This window comes from Electrophorus electricus, chromosome 3 (genome assembly GCF_041902795.1).
Source record: "Electrophorus electricus isolate QZ-2024a chromosome 3, ASM4190279v1, whole genome shotgun sequence".
NCBI lineage: Eukaryota > Metazoa > Chordata > Actinopteri > Gymnotiformes > Gymnotidae > Electrophorus > Electrophorus electricus.
Genome location: NC_137499.1, coordinates 22,476,040 through 22,499,981, shown reverse-complemented (window position 1 = coordinate 22,499,981; position 23,942 = coordinate 22,476,040). Strand labels below are relative to the sequence as shown.

The 23,942-nt window shown below is 42.3% G+C and overlaps 3 protein-coding genes across 10 annotated transcripts; 1 reads left to right on the top strand and 2 right to left on the bottom strand.

Moving 5' to 3' along the window:
- Positions 1 to 84: 84 nt before the first annotated feature.
- On the bottom strand, positions 85 to 17,604 carry rhot1b (ras homolog family member T1). 6 transcript variants are annotated; one of them, XM_081710650.1, is made up of 20 exons: positions 17,227 to 17,604; positions 15,717 to 15,775; positions 15,531 to 15,612; positions 15,374 to 15,417; positions 15,229 to 15,282; positions 13,775 to 13,842; positions 13,158 to 13,266; positions 12,054 to 12,155; positions 11,785 to 11,883; positions 11,556 to 11,664; positions 10,864 to 10,984; positions 9,784 to 9,868; positions 8,824 to 8,969; positions 8,544 to 8,644; positions 4,048 to 4,178; positions 3,794 to 3,877; positions 3,445 to 3,567; positions 3,001 to 3,203; positions 2,523 to 2,645; positions 85 to 1,042 (listed from the first exon to the last, which is right to left on the bottom strand). In XM_081710650.1, exons 1-20 carry the CDS (start codon positions 17,261 to 17,263, stop codon positions 925 to 927), a joined length of 1,998 nt encoding a protein of 665 aa, XP_081566776.1. In that variant the 5' UTR covers positions 17,264 to 17,604; the 3' UTR covers positions 85 to 924. The 6 variants fall into 6 exon arrangements, with proteins under 6 accessions (XP_081566776.1, XP_081566777.1, XP_081566778.1 ...); XM_081710651.1 differs by having other exon boundaries at positions 3,001 to 3,200; XM_081710652.1 differs by having other exon boundaries at positions 11,556 to 11,631.
- A 97-nt stretch (positions 17,605 to 17,701) lies between these two features.
- rnf135 (ring finger protein 135) lies at positions 17,702 to 22,146 on the bottom strand. 2 transcript variants are annotated; one of them, XM_027012357.3, is made up of 5 exons: positions 21,745 to 22,146; positions 20,080 to 20,166; positions 19,813 to 19,980; positions 19,499 to 19,631; positions 17,702 to 18,692 (listed from the first exon to the last, which is right to left on the bottom strand). In XM_027012357.3, the coding sequence occupies exons 1-5, from the start codon at positions 22,144 to 22,146 to the stop codon at positions 18,163 to 18,165; spliced, it is 1,320 nt and encodes a 439-aa protein (XP_026868158.2). In that variant the 3' UTR covers positions 17,702 to 18,162. The 2 variants fall into 2 exon arrangements, with proteins under 2 accessions (XP_026868158.2, XP_081566774.1); XM_081710648.1 differs by lacking the exons at positions 19,813 to 19,980; positions 20,080 to 20,166.
- Positions 22,147 to 22,173: 27 nt separating this feature from the next.
- Positions 22,174 to 23,869, top strand: tefm (transcription elongation factor, mitochondrial). 2 transcript variants are annotated; one of them, XM_027012358.3, is made up of 4 exons: positions 22,174 to 22,299; positions 22,502 to 22,923; positions 23,055 to 23,201; positions 23,300 to 23,869. In XM_027012358.3, exons 1-4 carry the CDS (start codon positions 22,257 to 22,259, stop codon positions 23,723 to 23,725), a joined length of 1,038 nt encoding a protein of 345 aa, XP_026868159.2. In that variant the 5' UTR covers positions 22,174 to 22,256; the 3' UTR covers positions 23,726 to 23,869. The 2 variants fall into 2 exon arrangements, with proteins under 2 accessions (XP_026868159.2, XP_081566775.1); XM_081710649.1 differs by lacking the exon at positions 23,055 to 23,201.
- The last annotated feature ends 73 nt before the right edge of the window (positions 23,870 to 23,942 follow it).

The following is a 23,942-nucleotide window of genomic DNA, read 5'->3' as shown; positions in this document are numbered from 1 at the left end:
TAAAATATTCATTTGCCTCATAAAAACATTGCAACAGACCACACTCCAGACAGCCACAATCAGGACAAATGAGCAAAACAAACGTGACGTTTACCATATGCTCCAGGGGATCTTTTTATTTCAAACTTTGGGCTGGATGTAAAGAAACAAGCCTAGTAATGAGGGAATGACATTATTGTATAGGTGCACAGAGCATTGCCTCAGGGCTTCTCCAGCCCACTGCCTTCTTCACTATCAGGATACCAGGGGCACCCAGGATACCCCTGAAGCATGCACACATTCCCAGACAGACTCAGGGGCTGCACAGCACAACAACCACCCACCAGGCTACTAAGACGTCTGGGAGCTGTAAACGTCCAGATCCAAGAGGGCTGCGTTCTCACCGCGAGTTCTACAACATGCATATTTTATAGAAAAGCAGTAGCCACTGGCTAACAGCTTGTAGATCAGCAAATCTTGATGCCGCTCTCCTTTCTCATTGCTTTGGTCATTATAGCATCAGTATGGGCGGGGTAGGCCAAAAAGGCCAACGTCACTGCTGACTGATTTGTCTTTGGGCCAACCCTAAACTTACTACTAGGAAATCCAATGTTCCCCTCTCCTGCAGTTTCACATTGAAACAATAAACAGCCTTTATTTACAAGAACATATTTACACAGTTCATTTTGTTAAAGTTTCATTCTTGTGTGTGCATTTCCTCTTAATACCCCATTCAAAAAATGAATAAATTAAAAAAAAACAAATATTGGCATGATGTGGGTGTGTTCAATACAAAAGCCAACATGGTCACATTTATACTAAATCAACACATGAAAGGTGAGAGAGAAACTGAGTGAATAAATGAGTTGAGACACCAGGAGGTAGCCAGAGTGTGTGTGTGTAAGCAGGAGTGTCTAAAATATATGTGAAAGTGTTGATGGTGGATCATCGGGCTCTGAGCAGCAGACGGTACACAGTGAAGCCTAACACAGCAAACAGGGCAGCCCCGACACTGGCCCTCAGCCAGAGAGCAGAGTTTGTCAGGTCTACGTGGGCCATATGCCTGAGAGAGAGAGAGAGAGAGAGAGAGAGAGAGAGAGAGAGAGAGAGAGAGAGAGAGAGAGAGAGAGAGAGAGAGAGAGAGAGAGAGAGAGAGAGAATGTTTTAGTTGGGCAGTTTGGAGGATTGTTTTTTTCAAACTTTCATGGAACAATAAACCCAGAGAGAATAATGGATATGCTGGATGCGCTGAGTGGATGATCCAATACATGGAGGTAATGAAGCCTTCAAAAGGCTGCAAAATAATCAGCAAAAGGTAAGTGAATAAATAAACAATTAAAGTAACGAAAGCAGTGTGAACATGCACAGCATCGCAAAGTACTGAACTGTCAGTACAAACTTAAAAGTGCATTTGTGCAAACACACTGGAAACCCACATGCACATACATGATAAATCAACAGCTAGGGGGAAAACAAACAAACCAGAACTAAGAAAGTGCATGATAGGGTGTACTGTGTAGTGGTCGACCATTATGGGTTTGTCATTGGCTGATGCTGACATTTAGTGAACAGGGAGGATGATGGCTAATATAAAATGCTGATATGTTGATGGTTTTGTTTGGTTTTTTTTGCATCTTATAGAATGCAAAAAAAAAAAAAAAAAAAAAAAAGTAACAACAAATGAGACCTTAAATTTAATTTCACACGTAGCGAGTTGTTAGCTTAAGTAGATCTGCACTTTGTCCACAGTGCCCATTTAAATGCAACTAAATAAGAACATTTTTGTCCACAAACTAAACTTTTTTTAAAAAACGACCTTACAACCTTGGGGTGGTGCCGACATCCCAGGGGCTGCTGCAGGTTCCCTCAAAATGGCATTTAATCAACCGAGCACTGGCAACGCGCGATACACACCCAGAGACATGGGCGAGCGATGAACGCCAATGCCACAAAAGGAGGAAGAGAAAGAAAAAAAAAACTAGAGAAATCCTAAAAGAAAACCAAAAAAGTGGAAGCACTAAACTGCTTGGACCCTGTGACGATGCAGAGAACGCACGTGACGATGCAGAGAAGGCACGTGACGATGCAGAGAACGCACGTGACGATGCAGAGAACGCACGTGACGATGCAGAGAAGGCACGTGACGATGCAGAGAACGCATGTGACGATGCAGAGAACGCACGTGAATAAGAAAGAAGACAACCTACAGATTTTCCCCATGACACTTAAAAAGACAGAAGCCCTTACTGCCTCAGCAGATCCAGTCTTCCCCCATCAGACATGCTCCATGAAACTGGAATAATCAGACTGATGATCTGTGCAAAAACATTTCACAAATACCCCTCCCCCTCCCCCAACTGTGCAACAATTAAAAGATCCCTGTCCTTCTAAAACTATCAACAATAAAGACTTTCTTCCCCAACAGGAAAAGAAGAACTTTGGATGAGATTAGGTGGAGCTGGACGACTAAAACAAAAAGCTGGAGGGGGTTGGGATTAGGCGAGATGAAGGGGGATTTCGGGGGGGAAAGACAGAAGAGAAACCTGCTGAAGATGGCAGTGTGGAGTTTAGCTTTGACCGTGTGCAGGAGCTCCGAGTTCAGGAAGTTCTGACAGAGACAGAAGGTGCACCTGTTACAGGTGCACATGCAGCGGAGACGTGCATGACTGCAGAGAGAAACACCCACACACAGTCACACCCACACACACAAAGGGGAATCAGATATGCAGTAGGGGAGTAAACCACTTAATCCCAGATCATCTTCAGAAGACTGTATCCCTGCAATACTCTTACACCCATTCTTATTCAGCACTTTCATTTAGAGGTTATAGCACAAATGGAAACAGGGACACAAGATTGAATAATACATAGCATGGGAAGTGTCCACAGAAGGGACTTTTCAAAAGGGTTGCAGAGCTGCAAGGACATCTTGGAAATTACAGTAACACTACTCAAATAGCATTTTAATATGGGTAATCCCAGATTAAAGTGGAACAGAACGGGGGGGCGGGGCACACTCACGGGTAAGTCGCCATGGTTGCGAGCTTGACGAAGACGTCTTTGGCAGGGGGTCCCGCCGTGTTGCAGGTAAAGGCCTGAGGGGGTGGCATCTTGTGGGTGCGGCAGAACTCCGGCGGGCTCACGCAGTACTGCTGCGCCTCCTCGGGTTGGTCGGCTTTGGCCGCCACCACCATGCACGGCACCACGCCGTCCTGGAAGCACTGCTGTGGGTGGGAGACAGAGCGAGGCTGCCTGTAGCTCCTCCAATATGTGGCTTATGTCTGTCTCAGTGGAAAGCAGGACGTTTGTATTCCTCTCACAAGAGAGGGAACCGCTCTGTGAAAATGTCTCGGGATTGGATAGTGCACAAAGATGAGTTACTGGTAAAATAGGATTTGACCTGATTTGGAAGACTTACAGCAAAGGGGTGTGTGTGCGGGTGTGCGAGAGAGAGTGAGACAGCACCTTAAAGACCTGAGCACAGTACTCAAAGGAGCAGGGGTTGCTGACATCATAGATCAGGCACGCAACATCACAGGACAGATCAGATTCTGACAGGAGATCAAAGTCCGAGAAGATTTCGTGGAGCTGCAGAGAAAGGTTTAAGGTTTTTTTTTGTTTGTTTGTTTGTTTATTTTTTACAGTAATCATGTTAATGTGAAGGGAAATAAGAGCTCATTCGCAGAGAATTAAACGTTTTAAAGGCCGGTGTTGATAATGAAAAGAAATTAGCATAAGTGATAGAAATATAAAAAATATTTGGATAGATTTATGACAGATTAATACACGTGCGCACACACTTGGCCATTCTCACCAGCAGGTATTTCTCCTGGCCATACACATGGGCAGTACTGATGGCATAGTAGGACTTGTGTTCCTCTCTAATAGTCTTCTGACACTGTGGGAGAGACAATGCATGATTCACTCACCCCGCAAATCAACCCAACAATCTAACTTTAGCTGCACTTCACAGGCAAAAAATGACCACTGACCACATTTTCAATTGTGTGTGAGTGAGTGAGTGTGTGCATACGTGGGTGAGAGAGAAGCAAATTGCTGCACGTATACCATGAGGTTGCGGCCAAGCAAGGCCTGTAAGAAGCCACTTTTGCCACTGCTGGGGCCTCCAAACACGTTACAGAGGAAAACACTGCGCTGGGTCTGCCTCTTCTGCAGGTCCTGAGCCTTAGTACGTGTTACTGAGAGCGCACGCGCGCCCAAACACAAACACACAAAATTACACTCCCAGAGAGCTCACAGACATACTTTAATCACTCACAGGCAGAGCAGCACACAAAGATGCTTACACACAATGCACATATACATCAAAAGAGCTCACACACACCCCACCCCCCCCAAACTCACAGTAAAAGAACACACATCCACACTCTGTGTCTGTGAGATCTCTGGCTGTGAAATAAACACCCTGACCCACAGTGCACACATCCACTCTATTGCACGCTGCCAGAGAATCACACACACACACACACACACACACACACACACACACACACACACACACACACACACACACACACACACACACACACACACACACACACACACACACACCATACTAACGCAGCCTAAAAAAAACAGTCACGCATTCTCCATTACACTGCCAGAGACCTCACAGAAACAAAACGCACAATTAGACATAACCAGAACAGCACAGACTTTCACTAGCCAGGTCATGTGGGATATGTGTGATTCAGACACGTGTGCGCGCACGCAGTTTTTGTGAAATAGAAGAACAACATAGAAACACACACTAAATGGGGGCATCCCTTTCTGAAGGTTCTGGAAATGGAAACATTTTTTGGTCTTATCTTATGCCAGTAAAGATGTAAATATATTTATAATTTTCTCTACATGCTCATTTAAAATGTTTTTTTAATAGTTTGTTAAATTTTAGGACAATTTCAGGTTTATGTGAACTTCTAAGACATGCAAGCATGCACCAATTTAAGTCCATTACATAAGAATTCACTCCCCTGAAACTTTGTCACAGTATGTTATTACAACTTTAAATCATTGAGTCTTTCAGCCTAATCCAAGTAAATGAGTGAATTACCCTAACACAGCTCAGCTAAACCAATGATGTATACTTTCTTTCAATTTTTTCCCCTGAATTTGGACATTTGTAAAGATGCTTTGTGACGTCTGATGAAAAAAGCACTATATAAATGAACTTTGCAAAAAAGTGTCAACACACTTGCTTTCTTCCTCTATTACACGGACATAAAAAAGATGAAAATTTAATTACCTTAAATATATATTTTAACAACAGGCATCGTCATAAAGCAGCTTCACAGATGTCCGGATCCATGCTCCCAATGAAAAACCCAAAGGCAAGAAAAAACTCAAGCACACGAGAAAGAAACTAAGACTCAAAAGGGGGAATTCATCTTCTTCTGGTTGACAGCCCAAAAAGAACAAAATAAGCAGAAATCTATTAGGGATCCCAATAAATTCTAATCTGGGATGGATGTGTGTCTGAAACCCATCTAGTGCACAACCCAGGAACACCTACACGGTATTCCACCGAGATACCAGACACCAGGAGAGAGGAGACCAAGGTGTCAGAGAGGTAGGTGGGTAAGTGGGGAGAAGAAGCTCTTTAAAACTATAATCGGAGTCCAAATGCCCTCATCTTGCGACCTGTGACTTATATATCAATACTGATTTGAGTGCCTATATCACAGGCACAACAAAGACACAGTTCTAGCCTGAACTTCTTGTGTAATACTTGAACTTCCTAACTCCCATTGTAATAGCTGAACTACTAAACATGTTGCAAAGTAAACCATATGCCCAGAGACAAGGCTGAACCTTTAATGGCAAGCGTGCAGAGGCAAATTTGGCAGCAAGACAAAATCTCTTGGCTACTCTTTTTGTTTCCAACAGCAAGCGTCCCACCTCCCTCATTTCTTGTGCTACTTGGGTTCAGTTTGGTAACACCTGTCCTCCCATAAGAGTACTTATTTCTTGTGTTTCAGTCGACATACAATGGGGTCCGTGTTCAACTGATGAACAGAAGTGGATTCTGAAATGGAAATTTAAAAATGAAAAAAAAAAAAATCAACCCTTTTTTTTTTTTTTTTTTCCTCCGAGTGTCTCTCAAAGGTTCCCCATACGCAGCGTTTTAACTGTCATGGAACCTTACAAGACAGATTATAGAGACGCTCCAGTTAGGGAGCGATTACGCCGGCATTCCCACCCACTGCTCATGTAATTATGCATAAAAATGAACTGACTGCCCATCTTCCTTACAACGGAGATTCTCTCCTCAGTTAACAGCCGCTCCGTCTCTATATGAACCTTCGAGAGCTGAGCTGGTCCCTGAAAAAATGGAAACAACTCGTGCAATCAGCACCGAGACCAAGGGAAAGCAACAGAAACCTTCTACCAAATTCTTCCAGACCAACATGCAACTGCAATAAGTTATTTGAGAAGAGTACCTTAGACAGCTTTACACCTGGAAGTTTCATGAGAGTAGTATGTAGACTGCAATCTGAAAAGATTTTAACTACATGTGTTCACACTTGACAGTCAAAAGTGTCTCTGGTTAGTCACTTTGAAATCTGGTTGCTATGTGGCACAGGATACACCAATCAGCTGATATACAACAAGCAGCTGTTGGTGTTTTTCCTACTTTCTGCATTTTCTTTCATTCTCTCATACCACACATTTGTATCACCTGTGTCTTGTTTAATTCTTGTGAGTACATGTAAAGCCTGTTTTTGTTCAGTCTCATGGTCATGGTTATCCATGCCTCTTCTGCGTGTGCTCATCTCATGGTATTTGTTTGAGCCTCTGTAGTGTTTGCTAGTCATCGTTGTTTTGCTCATGCCGTTGATTGTGTAATTTGTGTTGTTTAGTTATAGCCTGGTTCCCCTTTTGTCTTGGTGTGTATTGTTCCTTTTATCATGTGTTCCCATACTCCCCGTCTTGGCTCTAGGGTCTTGGACAATAATATCGACCCCGATTTTGGATTTTCTCCTAATCAATCTTTTCTCAGGGAATGTGTCTGCCTTGTGATCGCGCCACGTTACGGTTATACAACCACTCCTCAGAACATGCACAGGAGAATGGAGGGATGACAAAGGATTAAAAAAAAGACCAAGTGGTATTTAGTGATATTAGATCAGACTTCATTATAATTATATATATATATATATATATACACACATACATATATACACACACACACACACACACACACACACACACACACACACATATATACACACACACACACACACACACACATACATACATACATACATACACACACACATACACATACATACATACATACATACATACACACACACACACACACATACATACATACATATATACACACACACACACACACACACACACACACACATACATACATATATACACACACACACACACACACACACACACACATACATACATACATACATATATACACACACACACACACACACACACACACACACATACACACACACATACATACATACATACATACATACATACATACATACATACATACATACATACACACACACACACACATACATACACACATATACACACACACACACACACACACACACACACATTTGTATCAGTACAGCAAATGTAGTTGTTCTCTCTATACAGCAGAGGGAGTTAAAAAAAATCAAATTAAAAAAATCAAATCAATGGACACCTATGGGAGGATGAAGGGATGAAAAAGGATGAGTGGAAGAAAATAAAAGTTGTTTAGTGTTATTAGAGCAGACTTACTATAGTAATTTTACTATATGGTTACAGCACAAAGAGGTGCTTGAAGGCACTGAAAAATGAATTGAAGTCGATGTGTGAAAAGCAAGGGATGAAAAAGAAGGGCTAAAAGTGAAAGAGGTGGATGAGTAATCCATTTCTCCTCAGATCATGCACAGCAAGTCTGGTGGGTTTATACTGAAACGTGACGAAATGGGAGCAGTTTGAGAAACTGTAAGTCTATAGAGTGGCTATGGATTATAGCTTTTGTACTAATTTTTCACAAACACCATCACGCATGCATGCACACAAACACACAAATTTAAGAGTACACATCCACCCTCCATTACACACAGCCAGAGTTGATACATGCTCCATTACACACAGAGTACAGACACACACTCCATTATATGCAATCAGAGCACACAGACACACACCCCATTGCACACAATCAGAGAGCAGAGATCCGCACTTCATTATGCACCGTAATAAGTATTGAATTAAAACAGACCACCACACAGGCTACTAAATTAAAGATCCAGGTTCTCTGTGAAGCTCTCTCTTACACACACACACACACACACACACACTCTCTCTCAGACATTTACTTAACAGAAAAGGTTGATTTTTACAAATACAAACCAGGACTGTTTTTTTTTATCCTAATATGGTACTCCTACATCACTTCCAGTTATGCCACAGCGCCCTCAAATGGCCATTCTTAACACCCAACAGCACTGAGGAGGCCAGACCTTTTACTTCCACTTGGTTTCCAGGTGAAAGTTGCGTGGCCATGTGCTCACCTGTAATGGCAGCAGCCTGGGACTCCTGCTCTGCCACAATGGAGTAACCAAGGTAACCCAGGTACTCCAGGCACCTCTGAACATCTAGGTATGTAGTCAGCCTGCACACATCCAGACCCACTGTTTATGATAAATTAACTAACAACATAAGTGTGTAACCTGTATTATTAGTACCATGGTATGACAAAAATAACATAGTAAAATCACAATCTATTATCAGAACGTGTTTTTTTGAACATGTCAGCCACACCCTGTCCTGCACAGTAAAGGTGTAACTCACATCCACTGGGAAAGGAACCCCTGGTAGGTGATCCACCCCAACTCGTTGGTGCAGACAGTGTTGTTAACGTCCGGGCCCCATGGCATGTAGGGAAATACATCAAACAGGTCCTTCAGCTCTTCCGGGGACAAAGCACAGTCTCTGTCCTGCAAAACACATCCGGCCTCAGAGCTCGGTCACTGGTGCAGAGCAGTCACCTGTGTAACTGACACACAGTAATGACACATTTCTGAAGGATTCTGTACAACATTTTACAGACTGCTTCCTATAGTTTAAGTTAGGAAAATACAGAAAACAAATCACTGTACACCGAGTCAAATAAAGAAGGCATGTCTGGGTTTTACTATACCACTGATAATTAGTTGCCAGATGTTCATAACTATGACAGATTCATAAAGATCAGCATCAGAAAGCAGTATTTAATTCAAATTCAAATCCAATTTTATTTGTATGGTGTTTGTCCCAAAGAAGCTTTACAGAGAATCTGGTTCCAGGCCCCTAATGAGCAACCCAATGGCGACAGTGGCAAGAGAACCCAGAGAACCTTGAGAGGGACAGGTCAGAAAGGGAACCTGTTCTGCTCCGGCCAGCACAAAGTGAATACGTTTGTATGGGAACTTGGGCTGATCTGAGGAAGGCACTATACAAGTGTAACTTCATTCATACATACATTTGACAGAAAGCACACAAAATGAAATTCAAATAATAAAATAAGGATAAATTAAATACATCAGTAGCAAAGAAGGGAAGTATGGATTTTATTTATTTACTAAATGTACACTGTGTGAAGTTTAAAAATAATCACATACAAAAGTCAAGGAATTCAGAGAGCATGAACAGTACATGCACACCTGCACCCGGAGCAGGCCTTGGTTGACATGTAGAGGCCTGACACAGTTTTATCTTCCTTGAAGTGAGAGCCAACACACTTCAAGACCCAGAGCTCAGAGCCACCATTACCTTGTCGTGTTTTTCGAAGACAGCCTGCAAGAAGAGCGACGCGTTGTGGTTCAGCTCTGTGCTGCATTCTGGAGGTATCTTTAAACTGCAGGAACACAAGAAGGCTGTGGGATTAGGAAGGATTTGAGATTATCAGACTAGATTGGCCATCTTTCAGTTTATACAAAAAAAAAATCCAAAAAACTACCTGACTTGTTTCAGATTTGCATACATCGCATTATACTGCACATGCCATAGGGAGTACCTCTGAACAACTCCATAACAAATTCAACCACATACCACTACGCACACTATTACCAATGCAGTCATTAAATTGTATACTTCTGTTTCCATCTGGGGGAAGAATGGCCTGCCACACAAACCATGGGTAAGCAAGAGTTTTACTCTTCAAACTGTCCAACATAAGAGGTTTTTCATTGAGCCGTGGGGGGGGGAATTCTCTTTGCAGGAGTTATTCTTTGAGAATAAAGGAACATTTCCTACAAGAAGAATTTTTTTTAGATACAATAAGATCTGTCCTTTGAGATAATTATTTTGTTGTATAACAGAGCTGTCCTTTGAACATATAATTTCTGTTCTCATATTTGTGAAAGTAAAATATGGATTAAACTAGCTACAGAGAGCATGTGTCTTTTCTAAGATGCTGTACAACTGGCATCTGCTATGTCATTTAAATATTTTTTGGGGTCAGATGCCTGGTCATCTACAGCTAATGCAATTAAGAGTAAACGTGCATGCTTCTCAGCATCTCTGTGTAACTCATTCTGAGAACTGTGCCCCAGGGCTCTGAGGAGGAACAACCAAGGTGGGAGATGCAGGCTGTGACACTAGAAGGGACAGGTTAAGGAAAATTGGGAATTTCTCTGTACAGTCAGGTGGTTTGGAACTCATGCAGGCACAATTCAAAAGAGGTTGGTTCCTTGGCTCAGAGGTCAACAGCACAGGACTCATCGGGGAAGGGATCAAAAAGAAGCAGGACTATCGTGAGAAAAGCATCAGAGGGAGGTGAACTGTGGGTAGGCCTACCAGCAGATCAATGGGAAAGGGATGTGGGGAACACATCAAAGGGGCAGGACTCACGGGGGGAAGAGGTAGTCTTGATGTAGTTCCAGGGCATCATCATAGCCAAAGCAACGAAGGACTGCCCACGTGGTCTCATGCCGTCCCCTTTGGATGAAAAGCGTATGTAGAAAAAGGAATCCTGGGAAAAAAGAAAAAAAATGCACCTGAAAAATGACAGCAACAACGTCACCATCACATTACTCTCACCATGCTGTTGTGCCTTATGATGTTACCATATCTGATACTTCAAATATTATCCATTTGAAATCTGCTCATTGGGTCCAAGGTTGAGTCCCTCCTAGTTCCACAAATGTAGTGTTTAGAAGCAGTGATGTCAACTCTTTTCTGTTTACTGTCAGCCAAGTCAGTGTATGTGTGTACTTTAACATACATAGACTTACATATGTCCAAGTATGTTATAGGCAGTGAGCCACTCCAGGGGGTGTTTCCTACTTGTGGAATCTTATTCATTGTGTTAAAAAAGTCAGAATACTGATCCCAGATCAGCATTCCTACAGCTAAAGCTTTCCAAAGGCAATATCCACCCAGGTTTAGGTTAAGCAGCTATATAAGCCTGTGCTTAACACATACAGGCTCACTTTACAGTGATTTTATCATTTCACAATTATTCAAGCATTACTGCCTGCAGCATTGACGTATCACCCAGGCGTGTTTTAAACTTCATGGTGATGTGACGCTCCACCTCTCACCCTGTAACGTAAGGCCCTCCTCACACACTCCATCTGCTATGTTCTTCCTCACTACGTTTTTCACATCCTCCAGAGCCTGTGGGGCGAGTGGCGTGTTGAAACACACTCTCTGGAGAGAGGAAGTCAATCAATCAATCAACTCGTTAATAAATGGGCTCACTTTGGAATGATGCTCAAATACTGGTAGGGTCCCCAAGCAAAAGATATCAAATAATTAAACATTTCAAACCTGGAAGAAGTTGAGCTCATTATCATTGAGAATTCCATCATTGTCCAAATCAGACACTTTGAAGATGCGTTTGAGAGCTTTTATACAAGACGGCTTCATCTGTAAGAGATTAAAAAAAAATTTACTTTTTAGATAACAGACCTACTTAAGATTTTAAAAAGGCCATTACATAAATTGTATACTGTCATTAAAATATTTAATAGAAGTATAATTATATTAATTAAATTACTCAGAAGGAAACTGTTTGTTAAAAGAGCTCCAGTTAGTACCTCTTTCTGATCGAGGCAGTACAGTGGCCCTGTGGGGTGGAGGACAGCTTTCTGCGCGTAGTAGAACAGCTCAGAGATGTTCTTTAGGCTCTTCGCTGAGCACTGACAAGGTCCAAAAAAACAAAACAAAACAAAACAAAACAAAAAAACCACAACAACACCACCACGTGAGAAACAGGGCAGAGTTACAGAAGCAAACGGGTGGAGTTACAAGATTAGGAGTCAATCGTTTTAGGTACTACATTTGACTCTCTTATTTACACTTTTGAGATTGAGTATGTTGACACCACTGCAGTCACAACAGCATTCAGTACACTGTGTGTTAAACGTATACATGAATTAAATATATTTAAGATATTAACACTGCTCTGAATGTCCATCATAGGTAAATTCATGCTCATATTTGAGAAACCATAACAGCGCTACAGCCCCATTTCAGCACCCTGGACAGCTCATAACCACTTTAAACCCTACAGGCTAACCCTACGAAGACACCTGTAGCATAAGATCATATAATATTTTCAGAGTTACATATTTTGCAATAAGCAACAATAGATGCCTCACAGAGCAGAAATGCATCATTAATCATCAGAGAATCTCCTATCGACACAATTGCCATCACTATATCTTGATTTTTTTGAAGACTCCAAATAGACTTTGACTACCAAAAGTGCTCCAAGTCTCTTACAACTCAGAATTCGGCTCATAATATAGCAGCCATCACGTAACGGACAGGAAACCCTAAAAACAGCATCCGAGATTAAGGCCACCACTCTCCACCTCCTCCTGCCTTTGCTTGAACTGAGTGGAAATGGTTCCAGTACAGGTGCTGAATAAGAAACTACTGATTACTGATTTACTGACTAACCCAGCCAATCAGCCAGGGCAAAACAGGGTGAGAAGCAGCTTGCCATGCTATTTACCAGTTTCTTTGCAAAACTGCTCATCACCCCAGTTACTGCTACAGTTGCAAGATTGATCTTTACAGGAATTCAAAGCTGGAAGACAGTACATTTGTGCACACATACACCAGAGTGATTGCTGGATATCAGGAGTCCGTCAGACCATCGGTACAAAGAGCAGCATGCACAGAGGGGCACGTACCTCCACACAAGTCTCGATCTCTATGTACTTGTTCATGATGGGCAGGATGGTGTCCATGCAACTGTGCTCCACCAGGTCGGACTTATTACCCACCAAGATCAACGGCACCCTTTTACACACACACACACACACACACACACACACACACACACACACACACACACACACACACACACACACACACACACACACACACACACACGTGTAAAGCTCTCTACTGAATTTTAAAGGCATTGAAATGATCCCATAGAAAGCTTTACATGACTGTATTCTGAATGTTTCACCAGATTCAAAGCATGACCATCATGCTTCACACAATCACGCAGCATGGAACTCACACGTCATACAAAGACGAGAGAACGAGAGTGTGAAAGAGAAAGATGGCGATACAGCGACCATGACAGAGAGAGAGAGAGAGAGAGACACAGAGAGGGCAATGGCATGTCAGCGTGATTTGATTCCCACAGCATGTGGCACCTCCAACTACCACAGCGATAGCTCACCCACCTGCTGTCCTTATCCGTCCTCTCGTTGATGAGAGGAATCCAGTGGCTGGTCACCTGGGATGGGGGAGACACCACCACGGGTTCAGACCATGATGAAAGGATCTTTCTTACCATCTATGAACAGGAACTGCTGTCAAAATGTGCAGCAAGGGATGTTTCAGAGCAGAATGTAGTCCAACCTAAAACAGGACAAGTTAAAGGGATGAGTTAAAGGGATGAGATAAAAAGGTACTTCAACTAAGTAGTGTTAACAATGAAGGAAAGCCAGTGACATCGGTTAACATGTCACATTAGCTCCATTACCTTATAAATGGAGTTTTATAAATACCAGACATTTTTTCATTTGTTTTTCTTTGGAAAGGCCTTCCAATTTCACAGTTCACTGACAATCTGTATCCAAATGCAGAAAGATGACCTAATACAATAAAAGTAATTACTGCATACTCAAAGTCTATAACAAATCTCTCATTATTTTTAGATATCTTCTTTTGAAACAAAGTATTTACAAGAGCATATGCAGTACGTTATTTTCTTGCATTTATTTTAACAAAAATCTGACCTTCAGGATTTAATATACTCAAACCACCTTGACCAAAACTGATTTTTTGTTCCTTCTGTATTCTGAGAGATGAAGAGAGCTTTTCCATTATGTGTATATCATGCATTATGTAAAACATCATAGTAGTTGGCTTGATTTTAGTCACACTGTCTCTAGAAACCTGAACTGGTATTTTTGAAAATGTTTTTGTATGGGCAAGAAGAAGAAATTCACAATGCTCTCCCAAGAGAATTCCCTCCATGTGGTTGATATCCATAGTAACTGCCTTCTTCTATATTTCTCTCTTTTCTTTTTAATATTCATTGCATTGATATAATTAGAATTTACCCATTACATGTGTTCAATTTACATGCAAAAAGGAATATTTTCAAAATTTCAACTTTATTTGTTTTTAATGCTTTATCCACATTTTGATTAAAATGGTGACAGACTGAGATGCATCTCCAAAAGTAATTTCATTCCAAACTATGTTTCATCTGTAAAGATTCAAAACTTAAAAAATTCTCTCTTTGTCTTTTCCAGCCTGGGAGTAAACTCTATCATCAAATTTGTTCAGAAGCAAACTGGAGTCATGCACACCAGTTTAACAGCCTGGATGAATTTTGCATAACCTGTCACATTTTCAATGTAATATTAATCAATTGATTATTCTTACAAATCATATTTTTCTACATATTACCATTTTCAATCAGAGTTGCTATTTGCACCCCTTATATTAACAATCTCTCCATTTCTCTTCATGTCGCTGACTATGCTGGATTGCATCAACAGACTACAAGCCTTAACTGAACTGTAGTAAGCAAACAGGCATTGAACTTTCGGTCCTCCGTTTCCTTTAACTGTAGTCCTTTACCGTATGTTTAGTTTTAAATTCAGATGGAAAGATAAATAAGAGTCATTTATAAATTGTTTTTCTGCATGGCTGCTCAGATCTGGTTCTGAACAGCTGGAAATCAGGACTGTTTAGTGATTTACCTTAAACAAAAAATGTGTGTCCATAGCTCACCTTTTCAATTGACTTCTTGTTGTTGACAGAGTATACTATGCATATGACGCTAGCCTGTAAGAAGGAACAGCAAGATATAAATTACCAGCAGCAAATCCACACAATGAAACAAGCATTGGTCTCCCAGTGGTGGTACCAATCTTACCTTCGATATCTCCTGGTACAGCTGTTCATCTGTCTGTTCTGCCTCTGTATGGATTTAAAATAGCCAAATAACCTTAACTGTTGGGTAAAGTTAGCACTGAAGAGCTTTATGAACAGATAATGTAACATTAGGTGCTACTGATCCTGTGTGTCACTACCTGAGTAGTCAACTATGTGTGTTGGAACTCTCTCTGGGGTGACGTCGGCAGGTATGGTTATCTCCTCAACCTTGTATGGAACCTACACAGATGCACACAACTACATCACCTTTAGAACTGTCTCCTTGCCAGAAGCACTGCTGTGGGGGGTAAATACAAATAAGGAAAAGTGAATAGTGCTCCTACCACATCTGGGAACTCCTCACTGACCAGAGACATGATCAGGGATGTCTTCCCTACTTTGGCTGTTCTCACAGAAACAAAAACAAACAAAGACCACAGTTCCTAGGTCACCAAGCTGTGCAAGTTTCCCCCAAAAAAATTACAGTAATACGATGATCTTTAAAATGAGAGATGTCAAGTCACTACACTAATTTCACCACCCTGCAGAGTCTAGTTTCAGCTCACCTGCCTCTAATATTCAGCTACTACAGAATGCCTTAATTAACCATAATCAGGCAGAGATCTCCACGGCTGGACTTGGGCTCTTGTCTTAAAGGACCACCAGCAGGGCTATACAACAGGTATTCTCTCAATAACCTGAATCAAAACTACATTCAGTTCATTTAAATCTAGACTAATGCTGTTCTAACAATAAGGGGTCTTAACACAAGACTTGCTTGCAAGTAACACATTTAATGCTTTTTAGGAATGTTTCTCCTGAAGAGCATAGGGCAAGTTTTTATAAACATGGATTAAATCAAGTAAGGAATTAAAAGATTTAAAATATTAATTCCATGATGTGGATTGTGCCTACTGAACTAAACTGCAGTGCTGACAGTGAAATCACCACTGCAAATAGGTTAAAAAAATCTAGGTGAGGGCTTAAACTGGGTTTGGGATACTTGTCCTAAGACTGTTTTAAAACATGCTTAAAGACTAGCTTTTATCTCTGTCTGACTGGTCAGCTCTGCAGGTCAGTTTTTACATCTTTAGAATTCAGGTGTGTGAAGGGAATAAGACCTTAGCATTTACCGGCTATATTTTACTATTCAGAATTGCTTAGCAAAGTACAAGGTAACGTAAAAGGCAACGTTTTTATATTTTGACTTCGCAATGCAAAGTTAGTGACTATGACACTGACCACCTTCTTTACTCGAAGGCGTCAGGCTTACGTAATACCAAAACTATGTCGTCAGTCCGCCGCCTCTACGTAAGGAATGGGCACGTCTCACGTGTGAAATGTGTGAATGAATCCAACCTACATCCTTACTCGAGGTTTATCTTGTTCATTTTGTTGTAACTGTGTTTTTGCTGGCCAAAAGTAGTGAAATAAATATGATAGACATGCGCAATATAGAACCGCGGTTCTAAAGGAGACGATTCCTCCAGCACCGGAACTTTTGTTAAACAGTTTTATTATGATCATTTTCCCGTGCAAACCTCATGCCCTTTCTGTCTGCAAAATGCTGCATTATTAGGACATTACTGGACTACGCTTCCTGTTGAGTTTCATGACGCCTGACGCCATTGAGGAGAACGGAGTCGCTTCTACATATGCTCGAGTCTGGGGGCAGAAAGAAGACTCATACCCGGCACAATACAGCAAATACCAATCTGAGCTCCTCAATTACACCGTGCAAAACATTCCAATTGACGAAAACGCAAAGATTTTAGTTTAAAAGCGACCGATTTCAAGTGATGGCTACCACAACAACGACCGTCAGTCATGTTGTAAAGCACAAAGATGACTTACGTTCTCCTACAAGTAAAATCCTGACGTCCTTCCGCATCTTTCCCGGTTCTGATGTCGGATATTAGAAATCTGCGAACGAGGCACATTTAACCTGTCATGCAATTAGCGTGATAGTAGTGATAATAGTGAGCTATCAGGAAGGCGCATCATAATTCCGACGGTCCTCGCGGCGCTCAAAGGTGACCTAAATTGATCGCCTCCCTTTCACTGATGCATGGAGCCATTTGTCCTTCGTGATCCAAATATATTACTGTAATATTCTAACAGATGATGTCGGACAAACACGGTTACAGTTATTCGTCTGCCCGTCCGTGTGTCCTGCACACTTTAGTCTCAGGACGCTCCCTTCACCCGTGCAGTTGACCTGCCCATCGACGCGTCGCGCGCGCAGACACTTCCGACACTACAAAACGAAAACGGGAAGCAGATCTACAAGAGACCCGATCCCTCACAAATATTCATATGCGATGTTTATTAAGTGAATATCGTGAACAGAAAAACAAATGCTTTCAATATCTACTTTAAATGATAACTGGAAAAAAAAACGGTTTGACAGATCTAAAAATATGCCTACGTTTCTCTTTAAACTACACTTATGATGTATATGTTTAGTTTGAAAATCTTTATATCTGAAAAGATTTTGAGTCACATCAATGAATGGAGACGTGATCCAAGATGAGATTTTCATACACCTGTAATTTTTGAAAGACTAGAGACCGTGTACACTGTACAAAAGACAAGAAAGCAAGAAAAACATGTGAACAGTATGTCCCAAATGGACCATCCTAAGAGTTATGATTATAAAGATATTATACAGATAAAGATATTCTAAAAAATTATTTCCCAGTGACTCCAGTTCTATGGATGTGAGTTTCATAAAAATGGACCATATTTATTTTGAATCAGATAAATATATGCACACGACCAGAACACCTTTCAGGGTGCAGGAAAATACAAGGCATTTTTCTCCTGGGTCCCAAACAGCCAGAAAACGGGTCTAACCGGGGCCCGGAACTCCACCTGTACACTGTACAATTCTGCCTCTCTGTCCGACAGGCTCCAGAAAGCCAGCTGTCCGTCCGCCATGTCCAGAAGAACCCTGACCCTGCTGGGCTGGCGCTGTTCGAGGCGCATCTCCACGCCGGCGATCCAGGCGCTCAGCCGTTTGCTGCTCCACTCGATGCACCAGGACGTGGGGCTCCGGCCGAGCCGCTGGTCCTGCCTCAGGTCTGCGTGGGCCACGCCCACCGCCCAGGCCCTGCAGTCGGTCGTGTCCACGTCCCAGTGATGGCTCCCCGAGGCAAACTCCTGCTCCGCCATCCACTGGCAGACGCTGAAGTAGTGCTGGGCCGCACGGGCTGCGTGGGAATGCCTGACCTCTATCCTCCGCTGGTCTGGGCGGAAAACCAGTCGCCGGTGACCCAGCTGGGGTGAGAATGTGAGCAGGGCAAACCCACTGCTGCCAGCTGTGGGGGAACACAGAGATTAAAAGGTTAGTAATATTTTTATACTGCATTGCCATGACATTGCAGGTCACAAGACAGGTTAAGTCATGATGAAATAAAAAAGAAGGTCTGTTTACACAGGTGTGTTAACTGCCGGGTCTGGTTTACCACAACGCTGCACGTTTTAGTGTTCTCCTTACTTCAACACACTAGACTAGGCCCTACAGAACAAGTAAAGGTTAGAAAGGTGTTTTTGTTGTTAAATATATATAAATATTGTCTCCAAGATCCTCATTTGTGATGAAATTGCTATAAGAAAAAACAAACAGTGGCATCCCAGTCACGGTTTAAAAGCCCCCCCACTATTCAATAGTCTATTCAACGACTATTGTTCTTCTATATTTAGAGCATGCTGAGTAGACTTTGAAAGCTTTCAAAGTATGACCCCTAGTGGTTGTTTAATATCATTCTTGCGTCGCAACAATAATATCTCGTCTTTCCATCAAACATGTTTCAGATTAAAGGGTATTACATTACAAGTGCTGAGTCATCATACATCAGAAATGTCCCTATAATTTCTAACAATTACAGCCCACCTCTGTAGTGAGATAGCCAGTGGTCACTGTGGGTGTGTCATGCATATTATTTTGTGGTATGGGCACTTCCTCCTTAATTTCTTTAATCAAGATTCTTTATTCTCCCCCCATCTTCTTTGTTTATAAGAATACATGATTATGTGATTACTGGCAGACCACCTGGGTCTTCATTTAAAATTAATTCAAATATGTACACGGTAATTATCCTTGGTGCGGAGGAACACAGCTTACCTGAAGCTCTAGGGTTGCAGCCTTTCTGTAGCCCTGAGGAACCAGCAGCAGAGTGACTGCAGCCTTCAGACAGGCCAGAGATGGAGTCACGCTTCTCTGGCAGGCTCTCGGAGTCATGCATCATAATCTCCATCTAGAGGAACATGAGACAATACCTTAGAAGCCCTTTTCAGACAGCGTCAGTTCAAATCACATCACCTTGCATGATAATATGCTAAATGCTAAAGCAAGTGATGGGGTCTTTTGTGTTTGTTTTTACTTAATAAAGGTTTTTGGAAGAAGTATGGAAAAAGTTCTGGTCAGCATTAACATACCTCGACTATCTGAGGGTCCTCGTTCAGGTTGTCCTCTTGTACTGACTGTTGACTCAATATGCTTTTATCAGTAGTCTGACTTGCTCCCTCAGTATTCAGCAAGGAAATTAAAACCTCAGATGATGTCTCTTGAATGTTAATGTCATCTTTTTTAAAACAGGAACCATCCTATGTAAAATATGTAAGATATTTTGAATTTATGTAAAAATAAACTCAGATACCCTTTTTGATACGTTTTCCCTACATGATGGACCATACTTGGCCTACCTGGTGGTCAGAATTTAGCTCAGCTAGGTGCGCCTCTATCTTTTTGATTTCCTGCTTCAGTAATTCCAGTCTTCTCCTCAATATGTCCTGAGAAGGGAAAAGTTTATCAAACTGTTAAAAGGATTGTGCTGTTGCCTTAGTGGCAAGCCTTCTCTCCTACTCGGCATGCTGTCTCTTCTGACTTTTATAAATCATCTACCTGTCTGCTTTTTGATGCCCCTACCTCACTTCTTAAGAAGTGCCTCTCTGTGACCCCTGTTCATATCCATCCCTTTATTATTACACCATTTGATTCTGACCCTGTTCCTACTGTCCTTATTTTTCCAGAACCCAGTCTTGATACCATTCTGGGACTACTATTCTTCCACCCTACTGACCAATATCGAACCTCAGCTTCATAGCCAAACTGTGGCACTGGTTTGTAGCCTGTTAACTGCAGTCTTTTTGATCCAGGAACAGCCTTTTTAAGCCTCTCCAGTTTGTGTTTTCATACAATACTGAGCATACACCCTTATGTCTTTTTAAAGCTCTTCTCTTTGCTAATTGTGGTGTTCTCTGTATCTTTCCCTTTTTCTTTCTTTTTCGTTCTCTGTATCTTTCTCTTTTTAAGCACCAGATTTAATACCTTAAACTAAGACTCATTTCCCATCTGTTTACTACAGGTATTACGGGCATCTTATCCTTATCTCCTGTTCTGTATTATGAGTAGATTTCAGTATGTGTTTTCAACTTCTCTTGCAGGGAATCACCAAGGATCAACTCATGGTCCCTTCCTCTTCATTATTTACATATTGCCCATATTTGTTACCGTGGCCTTTATTTTCAGTGTTACAATAATGACACTCAGATATATGTTGGCTCTAAATCTACTGCCACCCTGTCACCTCCTACACTACAATCCTGTTTTCCTTATATAACCAAATACTGAATGAAATCAAACTTTCTGAAACAGAATTTCAATAAAACATTTTTTTTTTTGCAGACTACTTATTGGCCCAAAATGCATAGTAACAAAAATTCATCAGAAGTTTGCAATTTGCATGTAATCTTTCTTAATTTTCTTTGCTTTCTTCCCTTTCCGAAACACTGTACACTTTTACCCCATGTTTAATAAGATACATATAGAATCTCTGGTTCAGACTTCACTATTATAACTTTCTCTTTATTGGCTTTGCTGACAAAACAATGTTGTCTACAATATGTTAAAAAATTAACAGCTGGATTTCTTTATCATAAACACACTGAGCTAAACTGCCTCCTTGACCTGTCTCCATGCAGTTCAAAGAAACTCCCACTAACCAATTTAGGTCCAATCCGTGGCCTATTCTCCCCGTCTACACCCTTATGTCTTCTGGTACTGGACTTCTAATTATCTAAAAATTCAGCATGGCCATTGTTGGGCCAGATTGTAGTGTCATGGCCGGTAAACTATGTAGCCCCTTTCTCTTTACCACATTCCCCTACATGTACAGCTCATACATTTGGTATGAAAAAAAACGCTATATACATTAAACGAATTATTTTTCGTTCCGTTCTCACAGAGCATGCGTCGAGGCATGAATCGCTAATCTTTTACAGTAATATATTTTATATATCACGATGAGCTATGTGGAAGGTTTCTTGAGGTTCACCTTCCGATGTCTCATAGCAGAGTCAGAAACTCACTTGTGTTCGTGTCCCCGTGTGTCCTTCGTGCCTGACGTCCTGCTCAGCCCGTGTTAAAACTTGGTCCCACAGGTCACGACCACCCGCTTCTGGAATTTCTAAAATGTTACAGAGCGTGATATTTTTCTTGAGCTGTGCTCCTACCTTCGTCCGACATTCGGGACAACACGGATTTTTTTGCAAATGGCCCTGCATACATTTTTGGCAGTAGTTATGCCCGCAAAGCAAAGTAACCGGTTTTACGAATATCTCATAACAAATGGAACACCTGAGATGATTAGCTACTAATTTTACTATGTCTTCATATACTGTCATCTTGGTGGCCAGTACTATTTGAGAATCGAAAGTGAAACTATCGCCAGAGTTTACGATCCTTGAAGGAGGCGGCGGAACGTCTATCATCCGGAACAAATAACATGTAGCCCACGTTTCCCAGCCGGACAAATAATTGTTACACAATCGAGGGCAAACTAAACATTACAGACGTAAACATTGTGCCAAAGTGACTGAATATGTGGGTTATAACGCGTCTTCTGTCCTCTGTTGTCCTGAAAGGTAATGTCCTGCAGAACGTTTTATATGAAGTAAAATCGTGAATCACAGATTTGAAAGTAGCCTAACGTTACGTTAACAAAGCTAGCTGTTAGCTACTTTTTAATTTAATTAATTTTTTTTTATTATATAATACATTCGGGACCGAGGGGTTTTTTTTTTACATTAGACGTAACGGCCGCTTTGCTCCGTTTGTGATGTGCAGGACCATACAGGCTCATATGTGGTCATCCAGGTCCTCTTCCCGGTTTCGAGCTCCGGTTCGTTCACTGCACGCGCCGCCGGTGTGGTCCGATCCCAGCACCTGACGCGGTCGACATGGACGCGCTCTACACCCAGGAGCAACGTGCCGTGATCCTGCGGGTCCTGAACACGGCGCCGGAATCCGAGCTCGTCACGGTCAAGCTGCTGAGAGGCCGGAAGGCGGCCAACATCCTCGAGCACCGGAGCAGGCACGGGCCATTTAAGGACCTGGAGAGCGTGCTTCACGTGCCTTTCCTGAAACACAGGAACGCCGTCGTGGTATTTAACTCCATCCTCAACCCGGGTGAGACGACTGAGAGGAAGAAGAGGAAGACTCAGCTCGTCAAGTTCATCAGGCCAGAAATGACCAAGGCGCAATTAAAGGTGAGACAATCAATCGATTATAATGCACCAATTAAGTTGTGGTATAAATGAAATGATCCCAAGCTCTAGTAATGCCTGTAAGCTGTCGCTTTCCTGACTTTAATGACCACACCTGCTTGGATATTTTTCAGGCCAGTTCTATAGTTTCCATTGTATGTGGCACAAATAAGATAGCCTGGGCTCACATGCATCGGGAAATGACAGTCCTAGACTGGCAGCAGCAAGAGTGTAGCAGTTTCATGAACGGCACCTACATGGCATCCAGTTATTTGGATGATGTAAGATGTTTTGGGTTTTTAATTTTTTTTTTATCTTTCACAATTCAATTGCTTCATACGTCTGTACACACATCATGCAGAACACATTTCTGCTGTAGATCTCCGATGTGGTTTCAAACCTCCCCCCCGCCGATTTCTACGTGGTGGAGAAGACGGGTGTTTCTGTGCATAACGTCACGCTATTCCCAGTCATGGCGCACCTGCGGACAGTCGAAGCCATGCTCTTCGCCCTGCTGAACCAACGGCGCGAGGTGGGAGCCCTGCCCAAGGTCCTTAACATGCTGCGCACGGCCGTGGGCCGCCACTTTGACCTGATGGTGGGCGAGAGTCGCACGAGCGGCGCGCGGGCTGTGCGGCGGATGATGACGGAGTCGGTGACGAGAGAGGTGCCGCGCGTGACGTTCCCTAGAGAGTTGCTGCTGCGCTACCGTGGCGCCTTCCAGATGAGCAGCAGGAGTAAAGGCGAGGAGCTCTGCGACGCGCTGCTCCAGGCTGTGGCTTTCTACGAGCTGCTGGCTGAATGACAGAAGGCTGGGCAGGTGGGCGGAGCCAGTGGGCACGAGCCCAGCGCGGATGCCGCGTTCTGAGTGACAGCAAGCCACCGTCCCTTGGCGAAGTCTGCATGGTCGCGTTCTTATTCTCGGCTACTGTGCTAACAAGTACTGGATACTGTTTTTTTTCTACAGTTAAGACGGAGTATTCCACACACCTCTGCTTTGCAGAAAGATGCAATAAACTGTT